At 46.9% G+C, this 26,049-nt stretch overlaps 1 protein-coding gene across 1 annotated transcript in view; it reads right to left on the bottom strand.

Moving 5' to 3' along the window:
• Window positions 1–26,049, bottom strand: part of DNAH14 (dynein axonemal heavy chain 14) — a gene marked incomplete at its 5' end in the record, with an annotated part of 132,187 nt that overhangs the window by 27,769 nt on the left and 78,369 nt on the right. Inside the window, 18 exons of the mRNA XM_079763762.1 lie at window positions 799–1,014; window positions 2,174–2,314; window positions 3,833–3,928; window positions 4,527–4,658; window positions 5,637–5,796; window positions 6,667–6,761; window positions 8,618–8,743; window positions 9,606–9,714; window positions 9,992–10,173; window positions 11,429–11,620; window positions 13,083–13,244; window positions 16,524–16,721; window positions 18,014–18,106; window positions 19,373–19,537; window positions 21,079–21,249; window positions 21,789–21,956; window positions 22,769–22,906; window positions 25,023–25,151. Coding sequence (XP_079619888.1) covers window positions 799–1,014; window positions 2,174–2,314; window positions 3,833–3,928; window positions 4,527–4,658; window positions 5,637–5,796; window positions 6,667–6,761; window positions 8,618–8,743; window positions 9,606–9,714; window positions 9,992–10,173; window positions 11,429–11,620; window positions 13,083–13,244; window positions 16,524–16,721; window positions 18,014–18,106; window positions 19,373–19,537; window positions 21,079–21,249; window positions 21,789–21,956; window positions 22,769–22,906; window positions 25,023–25,151 — 2,673 coding nt within the window. The remainder of the gene's footprint in view (window positions 1–798; window positions 1,015–2,173; window positions 2,315–3,832; window positions 3,929–4,526; window positions 4,659–5,636; window positions 5,797–6,666; window positions 6,762–8,617; window positions 8,744–9,605; window positions 9,715–9,991; window positions 10,174–11,428; window positions 11,621–13,082; window positions 13,245–16,523; window positions 16,722–18,013; window positions 18,107–19,372; window positions 19,538–21,078; window positions 21,250–21,788; window positions 21,957–22,768; window positions 22,907–25,022; window positions 25,152–26,049) is intronic.

The raw sequence follows: 26,049 nt of genomic DNA, 5'->3' as shown, positions 1-26,049 counted from the left end.
GCATGGAACTTACATAGACAATAAATATCCTACATAATAAAATGGTAATATGTAAATTACCATCACTCCGCTACGCCCACGATTGGGCCAGCAGGAGGCGCAGGGGGCGGGACTCAGGGTGGCCGGGGTAGCTGATTGGGCCAGCAGGACGCTGAGCTCGCGGCGCCAGTGGCGCCGCGAGCTCAGCATCTGTGCCATGGCTGCGCCGGAGGCTTTTGAAAGGCCTGGTGCACCAGCGGATAGACAGCCAGCTCCCCCGCAATCAAAAGCCAAAGCGGGGGAGCTGGCTGTCTGTCTGCTCCAGCACAAGGCCTTTCGAAAGCCTCCGCCGCGCCAGAGGCTTTCGGAAGGCCTGGTGCACCAGCGGACAGCCAGCCAGCTGGTGCACCAGGTGCATGATTAAATCATGCACTGGGCCTCTAGTCTACTGATAAATTAATAAATGTGAGGTCTATATTTTGGCTGTTTCTAAGAATACTACCTGTGATTTAATAAGTTCATCAAATTATTAATGAAAGGAGTTTCAGGGAAAGAAATTGGCTATATTTATTAGACAGTGTAGTAGGGTTACAATGAGAAAAAATATATTTTGTGACTTTTGCCCAGAGAATGGGAAATACTAGATATAACTAATTGAGGAATTAAAACTATAACTTAAAAAAAATTTAAGGCCTAGAACAGACTTCAGTACTTTCATTTATCAAAATAATTTTGGGGAAAGATCCAAGCCAAAAATATGCACACGCAAAATCCAAATCAACAAAAAGCCACTTAACCGGATAACAGATATGTTAGTACCTGCTGTGTTTGTGCCATGACTTCAATTAAAGAAAAGTTAGAAGACAAAGAAATGTTGCTTTTAGTGCAAAGATTCTCCCATTCATTCACAATCAACTCGCGAAATTCTGGTGTTAATACTCCGCTGTAGACAATGCATGCTGCTGAAATCAGTATGTCACCCACAATTCCTTCCAACTTGCTGTCTATCTGATCGATTGTTTCTTGCCATCGAGTCTAAATGTTAAAATAAAAATGAGTTACTGGTATTTACTATAACATCTATTATTTTGAGACATTTTGGAAATTAAATGGTCTCCTAGTTGGATCAATCATTGCCATTTCTATTCCTCGTCTCCTGCTGTAGTTGTAATACAATTAATAATGGCTAAAATAAAAACATACACTTTTTTTTAAGGGAACATGAGTCCTATTTTTGGATTTGTCAATGGGATCATATTTGCTAAGATTGATAGGCATTTCAAATTCTTTGTGTAATAAAGCAGGGTAATTAAAAAATAAATCATATTATATTATTAATGGTGTCCAATAATAATAATGATCAATATTTATTAAATCCTCACTTATCTGACACTTTACTTTGAAAATCTCATTTGACTCTTCCAATATCCTGTTAAATAAAAGCCACTGACTTCATTGTAATAAAGAGGAGGAAGTTGAAGGTTAGAGAAGTTAGGCAACTTGCTCAAGTCCACAAAGCTCTCATTGGGTAGCTGGGATCTGAACCCACACTCCCTGGCTGTGCGCCTCCTTCCACGACCATGTCTGTGCTTAACTGTCAATAAACGAAGCCTGCTGGTCAAGAACCCAACCTCTGGCAGCTTAACATCTGGGATAATGCTGATGCTAGACCACCGCTCAACACACATGCTCTCGAGGACATAAATGGAGGGATGTGATCTCCCTCTGATTGGTCTAACTTCATAACCTCCTTCTTCCTGCCCTGTAGGAGTCTCCCCTCATAGGTCTCTCCTTAAACACACTAAATTAAAATTCTTTTGAGGATTCTGTAACATCCTTTGAGAGAGCTGAGGTATGACTAAACCTACTCAGCTCACTAGGGATTCCAGGATAGACAAGATGAATTAGAAGAGAAATAATTAGATAAGGTGAAACAGGTCAGAAGACAGACAGAACAAGAGAAAATGTTCTTTTCCTTTCCTGGCGTCCCCTCCTCCCTTTCAGCCCCATCCATTCTGATACTTAGAAAAGAGAGCCTGACGTTCTCACAGTTTTACTCGGCATCGCACAGACAGGGTGTGCTGCTGTCTTAGGGACAAGCGAAACAACTTCTGACCTTTGGGGTCTGTGACCCCTGTTTGAAGACAAGCACGAGACATTAACGAAGGAGACAGAAGACCACCAAAAGTCACACCTTCTCATCTCCTAGGGCGGTGAGTAACACCGACGCACAGTACATGCGCCTCGTGGCTAGCTGTCTTCGACCTGCTAATATGTCTTTCTCAGCAACGATGTCTCTGTAGGCTGCCTGCAGAAACTGCAAATGTTCTTCAACCTGAAAAACAATTAATCTATTATTGAGACTAATCTTACTTTGCCTCAAGAATTTATTTCTATTTATATAAATGCAAATTGTCCCCTCAACCATTGAGTTCGAACAGCAAGCAGGCCGGCCAACCACCCATGTCCCCTCCTACTGGCTAGGCTGGCGGGACCTCACCCATGCACGAATTCATGCACCGGGCCTCTAATATATATACACTGAGTGGCCAGATTATTATGCATTCAGAGATCATAATAATCTGGCCACTCAGTGGATATATCAGAGAAATGCAAAGAAAAACTACAACGAGATGCCATCTCACACTGCCAAAATGGCCATTGTCAACAAGATAAGTCATAACAAGTGTTGGAGAGATTTTGGAGAAAAAGGAACCCTCAGTCACGGCTGGTGGGAAAGTAACTGGTACAGCCACTTTGGAGAACAGCATGAAGGTTCCTCAAAAAATTAAGAATAAGAGTCACCATATGACCCAGCAGCCCCTCTCCTGAGTATCTGCCTGAAACATGTGAAGACATTATCGGCAAAGGCATCGACACCCCATGTTTATTGCAGCACTATTCATGTTGGCCAAGACATGGAAGCAACCAAAGTGTCCTCTGACAGATGACTGGATAAAGAAGTAGTCCCTGAACACAATGGAATGCTACTCAGCCATGAGAAAAGATGAAATAGTGCCATTTGTGACAAGATGGATGGATGGTGAGACTATTCTACTAAGTGAAATAGGCCAGTCAGAAAAAGCTAAGAACCGTATGATTTCACTCATATGTAAGATATAAAACTGATTCTCATAGACACAGACAACAGAGGAAAGGGGGGGGGGGGAAAGGGTAGAGGGGGCTGAATATATGGGGACGGGAGACGATGTGACTTCGGGTGGTGGGCATACAATGCAATACTCAGCTCATGTTTCATTTGAAACCTATAGGATCATACTGACCAGTTATCACCCCAATAAAATTAAATTAAAAAAGTGGGGGGGGGGGGAGGAACAGGAGAACAAGTCACGCGGGTGTTCGAGTAGACCAGGGTAAGGGATGATGGTATTTTGGCCCCGTGGTCTTCTAACTTTTTATCTCAGGTGTCCCCCAAATTATTAGAAAAACAATGTGTCCGCTCATCTATTTTTAAGGTAACATTTACTATATTTTCCATCATCTATAATAATAAAAGCGTAAAATGATAATGAGACCGGACGTCCTTCTGGACCACCTTCCGGACGAAGCCGGGGCTGCCCGGGTCCCGGATGCCTACCGGCGGCCGGAGGGAAGCCCGGGTCCCGGGTGCCAGAGGGAAGCCGGTACGGGCAGCCGGGGTAAGGAAGGCCTACTCTTGCATGAATTTCGTGCATCGGGCCTCTAGTTTCATCGTAATTAAGCTCTTACTACCTTCACTATCATCCCCTTTTTACCTTAAACTGATGAACTCCACTGAGGGAATGACTCTTTCCTGAGGTTGCTGTCTAGTTCATGAAGGTATTGACAGTTTAGCAAGTAAAAAAATTCTTACCAGCTGCAAACCTCTTTGTTTTTCTGCCAACCTTTGTCGTGCAATTCTTAGAACGTTCTGGGCTTCAGCTACTTGGATCTGTTTAGGGCCCACCACCTTAAAGGGAACGTCACAACATTCGAGTGTTAAGGAAGTCAAGTTCACTTTTTAAAATGCCGCGTTTGTTTAAAAACATATTTTTATTGATTTCAGAGAGGAAAGGAGAGGGAGAGACAGATACATCAATGATGAGAGCGAATCATTGATTGGCTGCCTCCTGCCTCCCACACGGGGGACCGAGCCGACAACCTGACCGGACTCGAACCCAGGACCCTTCAGTCCGCAGGCCGACGCTCTATCCACTGAGCCAAACCGGCTAGGGCTAAAATGCCACTTTTGTTTAAAAGACATTTATAAGTGTCAACCCTTAAAATGAACTTGCCTAGAATTATGTAAACATAAAGTAGTTTGATATGCAAAACGTAGGAAAACAAACAAATGAAACAAGAGCATCGTGGCCATGAAGAGCAGGCCTGGACAGGAGTGCTTGCCAGCTGTGTGCGTGGGCCTGTGTTTGATTACAGTGTGTGTCACTACGTATTCTTTCCTGGGAAGTTCACTTGCGTCTCGCTAAATAAAAAGTACCCCTGGATACTTCATCCGTGCCAAGTGTCACTTCCAAGCGGTTTCAGGCGTTTCGGAGGGAAAAGCATACCTTCCGGACGTCGTGGTAGTTGTTCAGAGCTATAATCCACTCGCACATAGAGCAACAGGCCATGGACACGAGGGCAATCTTTTTGGGGTTGAAGTCAGGTAAGATTAAGAATTTCTTCAGCTTTATGAAAACCTAGAGAGAACGTAAGCGAGGTGTTACATGAGCAAGATCCATTCCTGATCTGAAGTGTCCCCTCACCTACCTTAGGATGAAATTCTATCTCATATCAGACATGCCCAGCTGCTCACCGGTAGAATAGAAACAGCATACCCAGCCCTGGCTGGTGGCTCAGTGGTTAGAGCGCTGGCCTTTGGAGCGGAGGGTCTCAGGTTGGATTCCTGGTCAGAGGCACATACCTGGTTGCAGGTTTGGTCCCTGGCCCTGTGCAGGAGGCAACCAATCGATGTCTCTCTCTCACATCCATGTTCCTCCCTCTCTCTCTCTCTCTCTCCCTCCCACTCTCTCTAAAAATCAATGCAAAAAATATCCTTGGGTGAGGATTAACAAAAATCCCCATACACACATGCCTAAGCACAAACTGGCTCTAGTACCAATATATCAATTATATCTAAAAAAAATCTCAGACACAGCTCTCCACTCATTGCGCTTTCATAGTGTAACTCCATCCACCCATCCAGACTTCCCCCTCCCTCCTGCCTCTTCTCCCTTTTCATTATTTAAAGAGTGAGATAGGGCATCTTCTGACCGCAGCGACACGTTGCCTCTCCCTGACGCTTCCAGAAATCCCATTTTGTTCAGAGATGCAGTTTGCTCTCTGATCTTGTAATGCTCTCTCCTTTGACTTCTAATTCTAATTTCTTAAAAAATATATTTTTATTGGTTTCAGCGAGGAAGGGAGAGGGAGAGAGAGAGAAATATCAATGATGAGAATCACTGATGAGCTGCCTCCTTCAAACCCCTCCATCCCCCATCCACTGGGGATCGAGCCCCCAACCCATGCATGCGACCTCCTGGTTCATAGGTCAACGCTCAACCTCTGCGCTACACCACACGGGGGACCGAGTTCCTATTTTCATACTCCTGTTCGACTCTTTTGGTTTGTAAACGCAAACGTGTCCATGATGCATTCATCAGCGAGCAGCGTTGTACCTTCTCGGGTAACCGGTCCTTGTCGAGGTGAACCAACTTTTTCAGGAAGCCAGTCTCCGAGAGCAGCAGCTTGGCCGTGGTCCAGTTGGGCTTCCTCTGCAGGAGGGTACAGACGGCGTTCATGACGGTGAGGACCAGGTACGGAGGGCGCGTGTACACTCTGCAACAGATGGAGACGCTCGTCAGCCTCACCAGGAAAATCACAGGCGCCCGGTAAACACACCCGGAAGACAACACACACGGATGTTTTTAACAAGCATTTTTGGTAAGGAGAACTAATGGTGATGCATAGCTTTTTTTCATTGTTTGGGTGTCTTTAAAAATTTGGGTGTCTTGCCTGGCTGGTGTGCTCAGTGGTTGAGAGGCAACCTATGACCTGCACGCCCCCTACTGGCCATTGAGCCCACAACCCAGGTACATGCCCTTGACTGGAATCGAACCTGGGACCCTTCAGTCCACAGGCTGATGCTCTATCCACTGAGCCAGACCAGCTAGGGTTCTGCTTGAATTTTCTTAGGAATGTCTCTTGTTGCCTTTTGCATGGGGGAAGAGCACAAGAGCCCCCCCATAGTGCCACCTGGTGGCAATGGCCGGCAGCGCAGCACAGATGTGCAGGCTGCATCCGCATGGATCCCCAGTGCTCTCCAGCTAACCTGGCCCGAGGAGCAGCACACGGCCCTCTGATTTGTGAACTCAGGTCAGGCACTTACACAGTCCCTGGGGCTCCTCCTCCTGGTCTCGGCCACCCAGCACCTCACCAATTCCAGGACGCACGTTTCTACATCGCTGAGACTGCGATTGGGTTTACTAGCAAGGGCACACCTGGTAGTACAACACACTGATATGCCTTACAGTCGATGGTGTCATAACATGGACTAGGTACGGTAGATAGCACACATAATATAAAATTGAAAGAAACCAAGATCGGTAAAAAGGACAATCTAAAAATGGAATGTAGACGGAGTGACTTTTGCCATGTATTTATGATTTGGAGCTTTTTCAACTCAAAAGAAACAGGTCAATTACTTACCTCAACTCGGAGATATCGGCTTTGTCCAGGGCATTGAGAGCCAGGATGGCCTTGTCCAGAGCCGGCATCACACTCTTTAGTTCATTGGCAGTTGTCTGCAAGAAGGGAGAAGCCCCCAAATGCATATGGATGTATACAGTTGTGTTATTATTTATTAACTAGAGGCCCGGTGCACAAATTCGTGCACAGGTGGGATCCAGCCGGCCTGCCCCAATTGGGGCCAATCAGGACGGGCTGGCAGGGGGGATGGGACGAGGGAGGTTGGCTGGTTATCCCTGCCCCCAATAGGGTTGGGGGTCCCATCGAGGGTGGGGCCAGCCTGGGGGAGGGGCTGCCCCCGATGGGGTCGGTTGGCTGGCGCAATGCACATCATAGCGACCGGTCATTCCAGTTGTTCTGGTGTTCTGGTCGCTTGGCTTTTATATATATATGTAGATTATTTTCCCTACAAACAAGTGTAAACCTATCTCAAAAAGGACAACGTCTAGAATAATTCCATAAACTTCCAACTTTCCTGGTGTGCGACATTAAGGCGCAGGGCCAGAGGGTGTATTATAAGAGAAACTTGAACTACAGCGCTCAGCTTCAGGTTGTGGAGGAGAAACACACGATGTTTACATTGCCTGGACGCAGAGTCGGGGCTGTGGAGAAGCCTTCTGTTGATTAGATGTAGACAACTGTCAGCACACGGCCAGACTTTCACTGGCAGCCACACACAAGGGAAGCTCGCTGCTTCCTGAGGATGTCTGATAACACAGCACATACATTTCCCCTTTTTTAAAAAATGCTCTCATTGATTTCAGAGAGGAAGGGAGAGGGAGAGAGAGAGACAGAAACATCAGTGATGAGAATCATGGATCGGCTGCCTCCTGCACGCCCCACACTGGGGACGGATCCTGCAACCCGGGCATGTGCCCTGACCGGGAATCGAACTGTGACCTCCTCATTCATAGGTTGATGCCCAACCACTGGGCAACACTGGCCAGGCTGCATTTTCCCTTTTTGATGGGAGGTGTGCAAAAAGAGTTCTTTAAAATCCCTGGGGTTTTAGGTAATAATCAAGATGTTTTCAATGTCTCAATAGTATAAGTGAGAAATTACATTCCTTATATAGATACGTGAAAGGTATCTTATTTTATCATTTTAACTGTTATTTACAAATAAGACAAAAATTTGAGGATGTTAAACAAAAGTGATGGTGTGTCAAAATGAAGAATGCATCCTATGATCACATTGGAAAAATTCAAGGTCCTGGCTGAGTTTGCAAGAAATATCGACATTAGACATTAATTAAAATATGAAAATCAGAAAACATGCCTATAATGAAGATATTGATGGAAAACGGGTTAACGAATTCAAAGAGTATTTAAAATTAATTTCTAGACAAGAAATCTTGACATGCCATTGCTGCTTATAGCAAATTTGACAGCAATACTGATAAAAATGTTCATGACATTATCAACAATAAGTGATGAAGTTGAAATAAACTTTTCTAAGAAAACTATCCATGTGAAAAACGCACTTTGATCGACTATACTAAAGGTTCTATCGGAAATGAAATTACAAAATCATTTCCCTATGAAAAAGCAGTCACAGAGTATGCAGTGGAAAAAATGCAGGAAAAAAGTATTGTGGGGGTGTTTAAGGCAGTGAATTATGGAACAATACTGTTATTTTTCTAGACTGTGTGATGTTTATAAAAATGGTCAGTTTTTACAATTTTGTAGATTATTTGATTTCTTTACTTATTCTAAATATTCACGTCCACGTCTAACTGTGAACTAGTAATTTTGTATTCTTTTAATATTTGTTGGCATAAATATTAGAAGTACCCAGAGTTGGGGCACTGTATATATTGAAGAGCAGTCAGCCCGACCTCTGAAATGTGGGCGTTAGGGAATCATTTTGCAAATCTCCAAGTGATTTCTGTTGGTTATTGTTTTAATCTTACCTGAGCATGCTCTTCCACAATTCTTACTTCCTCTTCCATGATTTCTTCATCCTGCTTAACGAGCATCTGGACTTTCTCAACTACTTGTGAATCCTTTTGTAGTTTTTCCATTAACATTTCTTTTTCCTAATGAACCAAATAATTCTTCTTAGCATGAATTTTAAGAGAGCTTTTTTTAAAAAAAGAGGAGAAATTCAAATAGCCCATTTCATTACTATAAAAATTGATCAACATCAGCTTGAAATATCTTTAATAGACTAACAAAGATGACTAAACTAAACATCATTTCATACAACTCACGTTAAGAACAATGACATGTAATGACTTTAGCATACTTGGCAGCTTGCCAGTGACCACAGAACATTTCAGATGACGAATAACTAGGGAATTTTTCTAGCTGAGGTTTTTACCATTAGTCAGATACTGATCATCATGTTTAAATATGAAAAAACTAGAGGCCCAGTGCATGGATTCGTGCACCAGAGGGGTCCCTCGGCCTGGCCTCCGGGGATCAGGCCAAAACTGGCTCTCCGACATCCCCCCGAGGGGTCCCAGATTGCGAGAGGGCACAGGTCAGGCCGAGGGACCCCATCAGTGCATGATCGTGGCTGAGGAGGGTCCGTGGGAGGGCTCCAGGGCGTGTCTGGCCTGTCTCGCCCAGTCCCGATTGGCCAGATCCCAGCAGCAAGCTAACCTTGTGGTCGGAGCATCTGCTCCCAGTGGCCAGTGTGTGTCATAGCGACTGGTCGAACGGTGGAACGAACAGTCGGACACTTAGCATATTAGCCTTTTATTATATAGGATAATGATGTTAATATTTTGCTATCACTGTTGTTATTGTTCCCTTCACTTGACAGATAAGGAAATTGGGACTAAGAGAGATCACACAGCTGCGTGGTGTCCAAACAAGAATGCAAGCTTTGCAACGCCATCCTGTGCTAAACTACAGAAGCTTTACGAGTAAAACAAGGTTTTAAATGAAACTTACCTTTGTCTTCTGTTCGATCTGAGGGCTGACGATCAGGAGCTCCTCCTGCATGTCTGTGACCAGAGCCGTGGCCTCCAGGATCTTGGACAGACCCATGTAGAAGCGATCCCTGAAGGAGGAAAGGGTGGGGAGGGGACAGTTTATGGCAAACATTAGCAAAGCAAGATTCACCGTGGTCACGACGGGAAGGCAACGTGGCCAAGACGTCAATTCTCCCCAAACTGATCGACAGGTTTAATGCGATTCCTATCAAAAGTCGAGGTCAGAGCCACACGGGCGGGTCTTATGTTTGTTTTTACAAATAAAAGCACCGATGCAAAGTCTATTTAAACATAAACATAAAAAGAAAAATAAAAATGTCTCCTGATTTGGTCTTCAAGTCTTACCTCTTTGTTTGCAATTCTTTCTCGCGTGACCTCAGAATGTGTGCAAACGTGTCCATGAATCGCAAGTAGCTTCGGGGAGTGACGTAATAGCGCCTCCTGGTTTTTTGGAAGTATTTTGTGTTCAAGTCTTTTACACTCCGGTGGATTTGTACACACGCTGGGGCAAGTTTTTCCTTCAAGTTCTGAAAAATATATATATATTTTTAAGAATTAAGAGAAAGCAATTCAAATATACATAAAAAAGAGGAAATTGAACACTGTGAGTAACTTGAAATAGTTTATCATTTTTGAGATGTGGGGCTGTAGAAAAAGGCCCCGGATGGATGGAACCATGAATACATGGGTTTTAATAGCTGGGATGGTACAAGAGTGAGAGGCAATGCTATGGCTAATGATCAGTGATGTGCCGGACTTCTCTGAGTGGCCGATCCCTCATTCCTGCTACAGCCACCCACGGCGTCAGGGAACTCCTGTCAAGGGTCCATGTTTATCGCGCTTTCTTTCTCTCTCATCTTCCTTAAAGTAGGTTGTCAACAGCAGGACACTCAATTCCCGTGAGTAAAACAACGTAAGAACGTAAGGGTTCACAGGATGTACAGATACATGGGTGAGCGGAACGGTAATAGGAAGAGAGTCCCCATTGCTGAGCTGTGGAGAGAATTGTCACTTCGATATAACCGAGTCCTAACTGCCTGTCTCCTGGCCACCAAGTCTCGCCATCCACCTGGTCACGTCAAAGCCAGCTGCGTTTTCTTCCTGGTTCCACCCGTCCCTGCTGTTCGTGGCCTTTGCTTGCCTTGAACACACGGACAAGTAAGGGTGCAAGCCCCTTTCGCGGTCTCACCGAGCTTCAGGCTCTGTGCATTCACAACCTCCTCTGTCTACACCCCATGGGATCTTCCGGTGAAATCACTCTAAAAACGTTCTTCTTTACTTGTTGCTCCTAAACTCGGAGCTAATTGTGTGTGTGTGTGTGTGTGTGTGTGTGTGTGTGTGTGTGTGTTGTGCTCTCATTGCTTTAAAGTTTTGCGGTTGCAGCCAAGCCAGAGAAGTTTAGTAGGAAAACAGAGGTGGCAGCATCCTTACCAGAGAGTCCGGTCTGCGAAATGCAAAATGAAGAAGAGAAAGAGAGTCCCCATGGCTTAGCTTTGCATGAACACCTGCTGTTCACCAGGAAGGCGGAGGAGTGATGGGACCCAGGAGGCAAGGAATCTGAGCATCTTTGAAATAAGGTGAATTTGGGGGCAAAAGAGACAGGAAATTGATCAAGCGTCCAGACAAACACTTGACTTGTTTTATCATTTTTCTGAGAGTTGCCCATTTCTGTCCACGTCGGGTTCAGAGCTGTTCAGATATATGATACCGTCAGACCCTGTTAATAAATGGAAACCTTCCCTTGCATTAGTTTTTTTTTTTTTTTAAAGAAGACATATTTACCTCTCTGTTCTCTAAATCCACATTTTTTCTCAAGAAAGAGTCGGCTACAACCAGGAGCGCCTCTTCCGGCCACCTCTCATACCAGTCGATGGTGCAGGAGCTAATCATAGAGGAATATACTCGACAGTTTTGGCGGAAGTTAGGTCCTGTGGGACTCACGATCATAAAAATATGCAAACTTTTACGTATTCTCTGAAACATAATGGAAATATGAGTTGTTAAGATGTAATCCATTGCTCTGAAAAATACGTCATATTGAACACGCCATTTAAAGCCTGTGTCAACTCTTTCCTTAGTGAGTCGAGACTGACCCACTGTGTGCGGAGTGCCTGCCACGACCAGCACCCTCCTAAGGGACATGGCAATTCCCACAGAACTCTGCTTCTTTTTTAATGTTTTTATTGATTTCAGAGAGGAAGGGAGAAGGGGAGAGAGATAGAAACATCAATAATGAGAAAGAACCAGGAGGTCACGGTTCAATTTCCGGTCAAGGGCACATGCCCCGGTTGTGGGCTTGATCCCCAGTAGGGGGTGTGCAGGAGGCAGCCGATCCATGATTCGCTCTCATCATTGATGTTTCTCTCCATCTCTCCCTCTCCCTTCTTCTCTGAAATCAATAAAAATATATTAAAACAAAACAAAACAAAAAAAATCCACAACTCAATCGAAGCAGCCATTCATATGACGTTGTTCTCTCTCAATGGTGGATGCTATTTCTGGAATCTTTACATCTTCTTCTTGTGACAAATCACAGTATCTGGTGAGGAGAGGAGGGTTGCCCAGTTCAGTTTTCAAATGACTCCACGAGAGGTAGAAACGGGCACCAGAAATAAGCTGACCTGTGTGGCTTCCCCAGCGGACACTTGGGTTTGGGTAGCCACATCGATCTGTTCACTAAGCCACTGGCCAGGCACCAGCCATCGTCAGAAGGCCTAGGTCACGGGTCACACCTCGCTTCAAACTGGTCCTTGCACAGCCACCCCCTGCCGAGCTCCGTCTGACCACCGCCTGCTTTTCCTGGCCAGCTGATTGCCCTACCCATGGCCTCCTGGCCAACTTGAGGCTTCTTTCAAAAAGATGAGAACGTTCTTGTTTCTTGCCTGTCCACACTCGTTGCCTGAAATGAAAGCCTCCTTGGCTGGGAAGGAATCTCAGCGTAAGAAATCACAGTGGGGCCCTGGCCAGTATGTCCAATGGTTAGAGTGCCTGCCTGTGCATCCTAGGGCTGCAGGTTTGATTCCAGTGAAGGGATTGTACCCCTGGGTTGCAGGTTCACCCTGGGTTTCAGGTTCACCCCCTGCCCCTGGTCAGTGCACATGTGGGAGACAACCTCTCTCTCTCTCTCTCTCTCTCTCTCTCTCTCTCTCTCTCTCTCTCTAAAAAAAAAAGGGGGTGGGAAATCATCGTGGGCTCTCATTTGTTATTTCGGCCAGCTGTTATTTTTCAAGCCCATGGTAGTGAGGACCAGATCTTTGCTCACCTTTGGCCGGCCTAAGAGCACCGTGTGTCTGTGTAGGGATGGCAGTCAGTTCAGCTTTAAAAACTCACTGACAGAACTCAAGAACGTCCCCACCTTGGCCATCACACATGGGGACGCTGAACGCAGTCTGCGCCCGCCTCCCCGCGGCGCTGGGAAAGCCCGCCCACAGCGCACCTTCTGGAAGAAGGACAGCACGGCCTGCCTGTTGTCCACGTAGCCCGTCTGCTCGGCCAGAGACCGGATCCGCAGGGCGAGCGAGTCCAGCTCCTCCTTTTCAAATATGTCGGGGATTTCCCCCAAACTGACGATGCTGTTCAAATCCTCCAGGAACGCCTCCTGCGGGGAAACCCATTTCCGAGTCCAGGACCCACGTGTTCCACTCGAAACACGCCAAGCAGGAGGGTAAGAAGAACTGAGGTTCATTAAAACAAAGCGAATTTCTGTCCCTCTGATCTGACAGTGGTTTTCTGAAAAGTTCTCTTTCTTTCTTTCTTTTTTTTTGTGTGCATCCTCACCTGAGGGTATTTTCCCACTGATTTTTAGAGAGAGAGGAAGGGAGAGGGAGAGACAGAGAGAAACATTGATTGGTTGCCTCCTGCACGCACCCCGACCAGGGTGGGGGAACCTACAACCAAGGTACATGCCCTTGACTGGAATGGAGCCCGGGACCCTCCAGTCCACAGGCTGACGCTCTATCCACTGAGCAGAACTGGCCAGGGCTGAAAACTTATTTCTTACATTAGAACAGCAGGCGCCTGGCCCGGAGAACAGCATCTTCCGAAATCCAGAATGAGTGTCCGACAGAAGCCTCGCCTGCTCACCAGGGCGGGCATTCACATGGGGAGGGGAGAATATAGAGATAAAATACATAGAAAAACTGGGGAGTGCGGAGAACAGCAGACAGGACACGGCTCCTGGACTTACTCTCGAAATATGACATGAAAGTAAAACCCAACTCCAGAGAGAGAGAGAGAGAGAGAGAGAGAGACAGACAGACCCAGAATCAGGAGGAAGCACAAGTATTATATTGCACAATACTCATAACTACACATAACTGGGTCATGGATAATAAACAACGTCTCCTTAAAATTGTGCCACAAAGAAGTAAGTATGAGCTAATTATGTTTTGGCTGTGGGAAGGTATGACTTATGCAAAATACAATTTTTAAAAGTTGGGAGATTAACATATTTGTGCCTGTTTATAAATAAAGGACACCCTGCCAGTGCACGCAGCACACTGAGGTCACATGGGCAGAGTGCACACAGCACACTGCAGGTCACATGGGCAGAGTGCACGCAGCACACCGCAGGTCACATGGGCAGAGTGCACGCAGCACACCGCAGGTCACATGGGCAGAGTGCACTCAGCACACCGCAGGTCACATGGGCAGAGTGCACGCAGCACACCGCAGGTCACATGGGCAGAGTGCACGCAGCACACCGCAGGTCACATGGGCAGAGTGCACGCAGCACACCGCAGGTCACATGGGCAGAGTGCACGCAGCACACCGCAGGTCACATGGGCAGAGTGCACTCAGCACACTGCAGGTCACATGGGCAGAGTGCACACAGCACACTGCAGGTCACATGGGCAGATATACACACAGCACACCGCAGGTCACATGGGCAGAGTGCACACAGCACACTGCAGGTCACATGGGCAGATATACACACAGCACACTGCAGGTCACATGGGCAGAGTGCACACAGCACACTGCAGGTCACATGGGCAGATATACACACAGCACACTGCAGGTCACATGGGCAGAGTGCACACAGCACACTGCAGGTCACATGGGCAGAGTGCACACAGCACACTGCAGGTCACATGGGCAGATATACACACAGCACACTGCAGGTCACATGGGCAGAGTGCACACAGCACACTGCAGGTCACATGGGCAGAGTGCACGCAGCACACTGCAGGTCACATGGGCAGAGTGCACACAGCACACTGCAGGTCACATGGGCAGAGTGCACACAGCACACTGCAGGTCACATGGGCAGATATACACACAGCACACCGCAGGTCACATGGGCAGATATACACACAGCACACCGCAGGTCACATGGGCAGAGTGCACACAGCACACTGCAGGTCACATGGGCAGATATACACACAGCACACTGCAGGTCACATGGGCAGATATACACCCAGCACACTGCAGGTCACATGGGCAGAGTGCACGCAGCACACTGCAGGTCACATGGGCAGAGTGCACACAGCACACTGCAGGTCACATGGGCAGAGTGCACTCAGCACACCGCAGGTCACATGGGCAGAGTGCACACAGCACACTGCAGGTCACATGGGCAGAGTGCACACAGCACACTGAGGTCACATGGGCAGATATACACCCAGCACACTGCAGGTCACATGGGCAGAGTGCACGCAGCACACTGCAGGTCACATGGGCAGAGTGCACGCAGCACACTGCAGGTCACATGGGCAGAGTGCACGCAGCACACCGCAGGTCACATGGGCAGAGTGCACACAGCACACTGCAGGTCACATGGGCAGATATACACCCAGCACACTGCAGGTCACATGGGCAGAGTGCACGCAGCACATTGCAGGTCACATGGGCAGAGTGCACGCAGCACACTGCAGGTCACATGGGCAGAGTGCACGCAGCACACTGCAGGTCACATGGGCAGAGTGCACTCAGCACACCGCAGGTCACATGGGCAGAGTGCACGCAGCACACTGCAGGTCACATGGGCAGAGTGCACACAGCACACTGCAGGTCACATGGGCAGAGTGCACTCAGCACACCGCAGGTCACATGGGCAGAGTGCACTCAGCACACCGCAGGTCACATGGGCAGAGTGCACGCAGCACACCGCAGGTCACATGGGCAGAGTGCACGCAGCACACCGCAGGTCACATGGGCAGAGTGCACTCAGCACACCGCAGGTCACATGGGCAGAGTGCACACAGCACACTGCAGGTCACATGGGCAGAGTGCACACAGCACACCGCAGGTCACATGGGCAGAGTGCACGCAGCACACGGCAGGTCACATGGGCAGAGTGCACGCAGCACACCGCAGGTCACATGGGCAGAGTGCACACAGCACACCGCAGGTCACATGGGCAGAGTGCACACAGCACACTGCAGGTCACATGGGCAGAGTGCACACAGCACACTGCAGGTCACATGGGCAGAGTGCACACAGCACACCGCAGGTCACATGGGCAGAGTGCACGCAGCACACGGCAGGTCACATGGGCAGAGTGCACACAGCACACTGCAGGTCACATGGGCAGAGAGTGCATACAGACCATAGCGCTTTTTTAAAAAAAGCACACAGATAACTTCATCTACAGAGATAAATTACTTCTAACTGCCAAACACCTGTGTTTGCTCAATCAAAATGAAAATTATAAAGATAAAAATGCTTTGGTTGTAATGCTTATGCAAAATGATCTACACCATGATTACAGATGTACAAACTCTACGGCTATAACTGGGTAAGAACAGAGTAACGAAGGGCCTTGATATGGTAGATTAATTGGTTTACAGATAAATATTTCCTTTTCAAATATTAAATGGGGGGGGGGGACTGTTTAAATATCAAACTTCAGCAAGTAATAAAGACAAAGAGGACTTACCTGATCTAGGCTTAAATTAACCATCACCAGAGCAGTGGGCGTCCCTTCTAATCCTGCCTGGACAAACACCTTCTTGCAGTCTTCTTTGAACTCCATGTAGGCGTAGTTGTGGGACACGGGCACGTGGTAGAGTTTGTGGTCTGTCAGGTAGCAGGCCAAGGTTGTACACGTTTCTTTCCCACATCCGTCTATTCCAATCTTTGGAAGAAAAAAAAATCCAACACGTGATCCCTATGTATGTGGTGGGAATCTTTGCCTGCATAGTCTTCTGTCTAGATGTGCTAGAAACTTAGGCAATAAAAACACTGTGGACTGTTTTTGAACTTTTTGGGGAGAGATATTATTGACAAGCTGACTGTGGAGAGTGAAAGGTGTCAGGATGAGGGGTCCCAGGTTTGGGGCTATCACAGTGGATCTATGGGGGTGCCATGTATGGGACGGGAAAGGCTAGAAAGGAATGGTTTTGATGGTGGAAAGATCTGCTTTTGCATTTTTGCCTTAATTCTATTTTCTAACTTTTTTTTTTTAATCCTCACATGAGGATATTTTTCCATTGGTTTTTACACTTGATCTTAGCCAAAAGGCCGAGAAGCGATTTTCCATTGGTTTTTAGGGAGAGTGAAAGAGAGAGGGAGAGACAGAGAGAAACATCGATGTGAGAGAAACACATCGATTGGTTGCCTCCTGCACGAGCCCAGACCAGGCCCCCAGGCCCGGGGAAGAGCCTACAACCGAGGTACATGCCTTGACCGGAATCAAACGCGGGACCCTTTGGTCCACAGGCTGACGCTCTATCCACTGAGCCAAACCGGCTCGGGCTATTTTCTAACTTTTAATTCCTTTTAATTAGTCTTGTACATGTCTGTTTAAATAACAGATTTAAAAAACAAAGTTCTAGTTTCTCTGAATGCCAAAGAAAAGTCCTTCTTGGGAAAAATGGTGAGATTTAAGTAACTAAAATAGTTATAAAATAAAATAATAGGCATAAATAATAACAAATAGTCATGAATTACATGATTCGCATAATTGGCTAAATATGTTGGATTTTCTTTAGCCTTCCGAATAAAATAATATCTCTATTTGCGTTATTTAGGGATTTTTCCAAGAATGTAGCTCCCCCTTGCTTTCATGAAAAGTAAAATTTTCATTTAGAAGCAAGGCTCACGCTTCTAAATCCAAATTCAAGTAAGTGTGCTGTCTGAAGTAAGACCCGCTCGCACGAAGAGTATGTTAGTGCTGAGGATACGCTAGAGTCATCACTTCATTCAGATCAAACACATTCTAAAAACAAACAACATCTTTATGTGCTGATGCATCTCTTACGCACACTCTTAAAGGGACGAGGATCTTGGCCTATGACTCAATGACTCTGACCTTTCTTAAATGGAAACTCTGCTTACAGAAGTTGTATTTATGCAACGTACATTTATGAGGTTTCCTTAATTTTTAATTTGCCAACTTAACAGCATTTGAAAACTTTAAATTCTTACCAATAACATGTGAGTCCCCGACTGTCGAAGGACCCGCGCGGCCCGGGCAATGTGCTCTATGGCTTCCTTGAAGAACACCATGGAGTGCGAGATCTAACAGAGGAAACAGCACACACACGCTGAGGGCAGGCGCAGGAAAGTGTTCAATATGGCGTTTGTTTTTTCCCAATATTTTTGCTGTTGTTGTTAACCCTCACCCAAGGATATTTTCCCATTGATTTTCAGAGAGAGTGGAAGGGAGGGCGAGAAGAAGAGAGAGAGAGAGAGAGAGAGAGAAAGAGAGAAACATCGATGTGTTTGGTTGCTTCCTGCACGCACCCAGACCAGAGCCTGGGATGATGCCTGCAACCGAGCTACGTGCCCTTGACCAGAACTGAACCTGGGACCCTTCAGTCTGTGGACCGATGCTCTACCCACTGAGACACACTGGCTAGGCCTCACTCTGGTACTGCATCTGAGCATACAGAACTGACGATGACTATTCTAGTCATCTAGACCGAGTCAGCTGGCTTCCCTTCAGGAAAGTGAGTTTGCACAGTGAGGACTGTCCCTCTGCGAACAGTGCGGTGTGCACGATGCGGGGAGGTCACAGGCCCGAGGGGAGAGGAGAGACAGCAGCAGCCGGCTGCGTCTCACTGCTGTGACTTGGGGCAGGAGGAGTGGGGGGGAGAGTCGTAGGGAGCTGGTTCACGGTGCCTGTGATTTTGCTGGTGTCGCAGTGCCAGCCCATCTCTTCCCACGACAACGGGAAAGAGACAGACGTGAGTCGCATCCGTTTTGCTGCTCCTTGTTTTACTCTGGGTCCTGGTGCCACACTGCCTTCTCATCTCTTAATTCGCTAATCACTCCACCCCTGCAGCCTCACAGTGTGCACCTCGTATTTCAGGTCTTAGCCTCTGGCCCGGCCAGAGCTGAGCAGCTGAGCTTCACCCTATGAACCAGGAGGTCACGGTTCCATTCCCGGTCAGGGCACAGGCCCGGGTTGCGGGCTCCATCCTCACTGGGGGCGTGCAGGAGGCAGCCGGTCCACGATTCTCTCTCATTATTGATGTTTCTCTCTCTCTCTCTTTCCCTTTCCCTCCCTCTCTAAAATCAATAAAAATATATTTTAAAAAAATAAAATAAAATTTTACCCTTTTATTAAATGAGACCAAATTAGATGAAACAATATAAAACTGCATTTCTAATGGTTTGCTTTAAAATATGATAAACTTTTTCCCCCTGAATGCTCTCTCTTGCTTGCACACGTACACATGCACACATACCTTAAAGATATGGCATTCTATATTCATGTATGTGTGTGCATATATGAATGAATACACATACATGTATACTATTTCTACTATTTTACGTCTTTACCTCCGAGGTTGACCTGATCTTCATCTGGAACTCACTGAGCACCCGGGCCAGCTTGCTGTAGTCATTGGTGTTCTGGTACATCTTCTTCCTGTGCGACTTGTTTATCCGCAAGAAATCCACAAAGACAGTTGAGTCGCTCATCATGGATTCCTTGGTCCACTGGATCTATTGTGAGGTGATAATGCGGTAGCACCTGTTAGCAGCCACGTCTTCTTATCAAAGTCAACGCAAAGTACCGGCACCCCCAAAGCTCGACATATCAGGCCTAGGCCTCGGGGTTTCTTCACCTGTTTTGTGCCAGGGATCCATTCTGGAGTGAAACCCATAGGTTCCTCAGAATAATGTTTTAAAATACAGACAGCAAGATACAAAGGCTACAAAGGAAACGAAACACAGAAATACAGTTTTATCTAAGGGTTCCACGTTTAAGAACCCCTGCCATGGAAGTACCTTGTTTTGTGTTGGTTTTTGTTAATCCTCACCCAAGGATATTTTTCCATTGATTTTGAGAGAGAGTGGAAGGGGGGGGAGAGAGAGGGGGAGAGAGAGAGGGGGAGAGAGAGAGGGGGAGAAGGAGGAGGAGGAGGAGGAGGAGGAGGAGGAGGAGGAGGAGGAGGAGGAGGAGGAGGAGAGACACATCGATTGGTTGCCTCCCAGGGCGGGGATCGAGCCTGCAATCAAGATTCCTGCCCTTGACCGGAATTGAACCTGGGACCCTTCAGTCTGCAGACCAACACTGTATCCACTGAGCCAAACGACTAGGGTAGGAATAACGTTTTGAGGTCTCACCAACAATCTGAAAGGAAAACCTCCCCTTGCTAATGACCACACAGACCGGCAAGCTCCCCACTGGCTTCCGTGGCCCACGGTGAATTCTTGCCTGTCTTTCAGGCCAAGGTCATGGGTTGCCTTCTCTTTGAAGTCTGTTTCCGTCCCCCTAAAGGCAGGTAGAGAGGAGCCGTGTTCCTCCCCTGCCCCAGCTCCGTGACGTGTGCAGACGTCTGTCAGGTGCCAGGGGTTTGCAGGCGGGGCCCCACGGCTCCAGGCAGGTCTCAGCACCTGCCTGGCTTGGTGTCTGGCACCGGAAATTCCTAACAGCTGTGTGGCAAGGGGCTAAAGGAAGGCTGAGGAGCAGTACGGTGTGATGGTGAAGAGAGTATCTGGAGTCAGATACCCCGGGTTCAAATAACGAGGCTACCACTTAACTAGCTGTGTGACCTTGGGCAACTTCTTATCCTCACTCCGCCTCAGTTTCTTTCCCTATGAAATGAGGACAATAACAGGACTATGGAGATCAAAATGAGTAATAATATGTAACGTTTTCCTTAAAATATGTTTTTATTGATTTCAGAGAGAAAGGGTGAGGGAAAGAGATAGAAACATTAATGATGAGAGAGAATCATTGATTGGCTGCCTCCTGCACGCCCCCTCCTGGGGATCGAGCCTGCAACCTGGGCATGTGCCCTTGGCTGAAATCGAACCCGGGACCCCTCAGCCACAGGCCGACGCTCTACCCACTGAGCCAAACCGGCCAGGGCTATGTAAAGTGTTTCAAGGCCCGGCACGTGGCGTTAGCTATTAGAGTTTTCACATTTTATAGACTTCCTAACATTTCTGTCACGAATGTCGCAGAAATGTCTGTGTGCTTGAATAGAAACACGTTTGCCCGAGACCCGTTTAAAATAATGCGCGAAACACACGTGTACCTGGAAGTAGTTCTCCAGTTCCTTCGAGAGAAACTGGTAGAAGAGCGTCTTCTCCCTGTGCTCGATGAGGCGATCGTGGAACACCCGGGCGGCTTCGTGGACGAAGAACAGGGCGGCCATCTCCTTGGAGTCGATGACAGCCCTGTCAGCTTGCAGCAGCCCCAGGAGGAGCTGGCGGGGAGGCGAGGACAGCACCCTGTTAACCGTCAGCTGCGAGGACGTGGGTAAGACACCCTGCACGCCCACACTGGGAGCGAGCCCGCAACCCGGGCGTGTGCCCTGGACTGGAATCGAACCTGGGACCCTTCAGTCCGCAGGCTGACGCTCTATCCACTGGGCCACACCAGCTAGGGCATAACCTTGTCATTTCTTTCCCTGCTGAGAATCTTAGCCAATATTCTAACAGTCCCAAGTGGTTTTATCATTGAATTCTCTGCATGGAATTATTTTAATGATGCTTTGTAACTGGTTCATGCATAAGCTGCTAATAAACCGCAACACTAATCAATTTCAATTTCCCTTTTTGCCCCTTTTAACAATTTAATATTGAAAATTATCAATGAGTAAGAAAAATAGAAAGGAGGAGGGAGGGAGGGGATAGAGAGAGAGAGGGGAGAGAGAGACAGAGAGAGAGAGAGTCAACTCAGTAAAATGACATCTCCCCACCTTAAATATTAAGAGTAAGCTAGAGAATGAATTTTAAAACAAACCTTAAACATATCTCGGAGGTTAAACATGTAGTGACACTTGGTTGGCGTCGTCAGCATGTTCTGACATACTTGATAGTATATAGCTAGAGAGCAAGATATGATCTGATCCTTACTTTTCTGAACGTCAGCTGTGAAGTTATGGATGGAGAAATACATTCCCAAATGAGCCTTGGGAGAGAAATTGAATAATTCAGTTTGCCGGAAATTTTAAGCGCAGACTATTTCTAGCCCATCCCTATGGACAAGGGGAGGTGTGGGCTCCGACGGAGGGTTAATTTCATGTGCACACAAGTTCTTGGTTGATCTCTTCCCACCCACCCACCCACCCACCCACCCCCGCCTTCCCTCTGAGATTCCACGGCGTGAAGCCATTTTTCTAATAAGATATTTGAGAATTTTTTCTCTTCCTTTTTAGCCTCTAAGACCGTGGTCGGCAAACTGCGGCTCTCGAGCCACATGCGGCTCTTTGGCCCCTTGAGTGTGGCTCTTCCACAAAATACCACGGCCTGGGCGAGTCTATGTTGAAGAAGTGGCGTTAGAAGAAGTTTAAGTTTAAAAAATGTGGCTCTCCAAAGAAATTTCAATCGTTGTGCTATTGATATTTGGCTCTGGTGACTAATGAGTTTGCCGACCACTGCTCTAAGAAAATAAAAATAACTCAACACGAGCAAAAAGGGGCTGTGTTTGTGAACCAAGCTTCCTGAGCCCCATCCTGGAGACAGGAGTCGGAGTTTCTGACAGCCACGTCTTGGAGTCTACATGTAAACATTCATGAACAAGCACCAACGTGTTGCTCACACACACTAAGTCATGTCTTTGAAACTTAGTGTCGAATTATAACAGGCCAGAAGATGTAGGGGGAGAAATAAAGCTTGTCCCCTTCGGAGAACTGTTGCTCCTGTTAGTGACCTGAAGTTCTCCGAGATCCCCTCACAGCAGGGAATGTACCTTTCCCAGGAGAAACGAGCTGGGCGCAGTACCTGGAAAATAGTGCGCAGGGCGCTCTGCGGAGGGTGAGGCAACACGAGGACGGAGAAGTGTTTGAGGAGACGTGGGCTGATGTCCCCCCTTCCGACGGGAGGGGTGCAGGCTGCCATGAGGGAGAGATCCTGAATATTCTGTGGGGAGAGAGACAGGAGAGAGGGACTAAATGGGTCCATGGACAGCGAAACGTGTTTCTACTTCCCTCAAATGAACCAGAGATTTAAAATGTTTAAGCAAAAAGATCGAGGTGACTGTTTACTGTCAAACAACAGTTACGATGGTCACAGAAACCCATCTTCCTGCCCTAACCGGTTTGGCTCAGTGGATAGAGCGTCGGCCTGCAGACTGAAGGGTCCCAGGTTCGATTCCGGTCAGGGGCATGTACCTTGGTTGTGGGCACATCCCCAGTGGGAGGTGTGCAGGAGGCAGCTGATCAATGTTTCTCTCTCATCGATGTTTCTAGCTCTCTATTCCTCTCCCTTCCTCTCTGGAAAAAATCAATAAAATATATATTAAAAAAAAAAAAAAAGAAACCCATCTTCCTGGCAGCAGCCCATCCTCACAGTGAGTGTAAGATGCGGCTTCAGGAAGCTTTCTACACGTCGCCAGGAAATCGCCTCCTTTTACAAAAGCAGCCGCGGGACCATGAGCAGTCTGCTCTGGATCCTGGGGATGCGAGCATTCAGGGGGAGCCAGGATGGGCCTGGGGGGAGAAGACGCTGGCTGTGCACAGAGCAATAGCTATTTGACATCCTCACAGCAGCGCTGGGTGGAATCACCCGGGTAATCTCGTCTTCCCACAAGGGGTTGCTTTCGACAGCATGGTTCCTGCGTCTGCCATGCCCACGGCCTGCGTCTCTCCCCCCCAGTCTCCTGGACTCTCCCTGGGCGCGCAGCACCCAGGTCCTCTGTCGGGGGTTACTGCTGCGTCAGTCTGACGGGGTCCTGGGCCCGGCTGGCTGAGACGGAAGCTGGGTAAGCAAACACCTGGTTTGACAGAGGAGGCGGCGAGGCCCGGGATGCCCAGGTGACCCGGTCAGTGCTGGGACACAGGGCTTGTGTTTCCAGAGAAGGAACCCAATAAGGAGGAAAGGGCATCCATGTTTTAAAAACATTTCAGCCACTTCTGACCTGCTTCAACATAACAAAAATAATTGCACTGAAATTCCTCCCTGGGTTTTTTTTTTTGTTTTTTTTTTTTTGACTTTGCAATACTTCTGAAAGTCCTTGATCTGTGTCCTTGAAAATAAAGATGAGAGTAGTCTGACATAGGGATTAGCTGTTCTCATATGCATTATCGGCCGATGAACTTTTCATGTGCTTAACAACAATATTATTTGACTCGGAAACTAGACCTTTAGGACATAGTTGCGACTTTTACTAGGATTTAATCCTACTAAGAGTAGCATTTCTATGACCCCTTGGCCCTGCGCTAAATTGCAAAGATGTAACTGGCATGGCTAACTTTCTTGCTGTACATGTCCATTTCACCAGATTTTCGAAATTTCTCACTTAATTTACTCAACATTATAAATATTTAATTTATTGATAAGTAACGATGAAGGAATTTTAGAGACAAAATAGGCAGGTTTAGGGAGTCTTAGAAATAAAAAAGGAAGAGGAATGCATAGGTGGGGGGCTTGGAGACCCAAAATGCTTACCTTACTTGTACAGAGGATAGAGAAAGGCCACGGGATGGGAGGCAGTGAGGGGGGAAGGCATACATTCACAGAGGATAAAGAAAAGTCACAGGAAACATATTTTCACAGAGGATAGAGGAATGTTGGAAGATAAGGGGAGAAAAAGAGGGGGGACCATGTGGGCTTTGGCCTTTGGAACTGATACTATGTAGCAAAATGACCAATGAGGAAAGCACTGGGGCCCTAAATTAAGAAGAGTCCAATTAGAAAGGGTCAGGGTCAAACAAAGAACGGCAGCATATATAAACTGGAGACGAAGGGTCATGAGACAGATTTTTTTTAGATTACAGATTTTCAGATTTAGATTTTTTCCCATTAGAGAGAGAGAAAGCAGGCTTTTCCCACTTGGGGGCTCCTCCCTAGGGGGGTCTCCTTTGGGGACACCCCTGCCCAGATGGGAGTTTGTATATGCTTCCAATAAACTTCTACATTCTTATTAAAGAAATCTGTTAGTCCATGAATTTATTCTTCATCTTTGTCGGACAAGGACCCACGAGAAGAAGTGTGCACCCTGAACCCACATTTCAACAATATTTAACATGAACTTTACCTTCCATGCAATTTTTTCAGTATCATAAACTCCTCCCAAGTCTAGTAATTGTCTGATTAATTCCAGGGGTGGTTGTGCTCCATACTTATCTGCTTCCGGCATATTCAGGTCATCAATGAATACTACAATCTGAAGGAAGACAAAGGTTTTAAAATGTATTACTTTTCTTTAAAGTATGAATTAGGGGTATTATTAATTATGCTATGGTATGAGAACAAAATCATAAGGAATGACACGTCCTTTTCTATTAAAAAGCAGCAGAACAAATTCTATTTTGATATGGCTTTCAAAAACAATGCTTTCAAAATAGCAGAAATTGTATGCCCTTCCTATATACCTCCACTGACAACAGTCAGAAATGCAGTTGATGCTGGGTAAAGTAATCCAATTGTGGCTTTTACAAAGGAACAAATGTGATTATTATGCACTTAACATTTACTCACTGAGTTGGTGAGGCACCGTGTTAGGTGTGTAGGTATTTATTTCCTACCAGAGGCCCAGTGCACGAGGTTCATGCACTGGAGGGTGGGGACAGGGGTCCCTCAGCCCAGCCTGTGCCCTCTTGCAGTCCAGGAGCCCTTGGGGGGTATTCGACTGACGGCTTAGGCCTGCTCCCCAGACGTCCTTAGCACTGCTGCCTGCACCGCTGCACTCGCCAGTTGCGAGTCTGGCTCCTGCATTGAGCGTCTGCCCCTGGTGATCAGTGTGCATCATAGTGACCAGTCATTCTGCCGTTCGGTCAATTTGCATATTGCCCTTTTATTATATAAGATGGGCCCTGGTTTAGGAATGACACTGCCACATGGAACTAGACTTTTACAATTCTGAGGCAAATGCTGTTGCAGAGAATTCAGACACATTTCCAATTTTCAAGCATGTTACTTTCCGCCTTTGAAAATACTATGTGTTGAAGTGTACTGATTATAACTGTGTACATTAGCCCCCTTAAGATATTATTTTTGTAAATCAAGTAAAAATTAAAAAAATAGAAATAGCCATTTATTTTTTAATTTCCTAGTTTTTAACT

This window comes from Cnephaeus nilssonii (assembly GCF_951640355.1).
Source record: "Cnephaeus nilssonii genome assembly, chromosome: 23".
Lineage (NCBI taxonomy): Eukaryota > Metazoa > Chordata > Mammalia > Chiroptera > Vespertilionidae > Cnephaeus > Cnephaeus nilssonii.
This window is presented reverse-complemented; position numbering and strand designations above follow the sequence as displayed.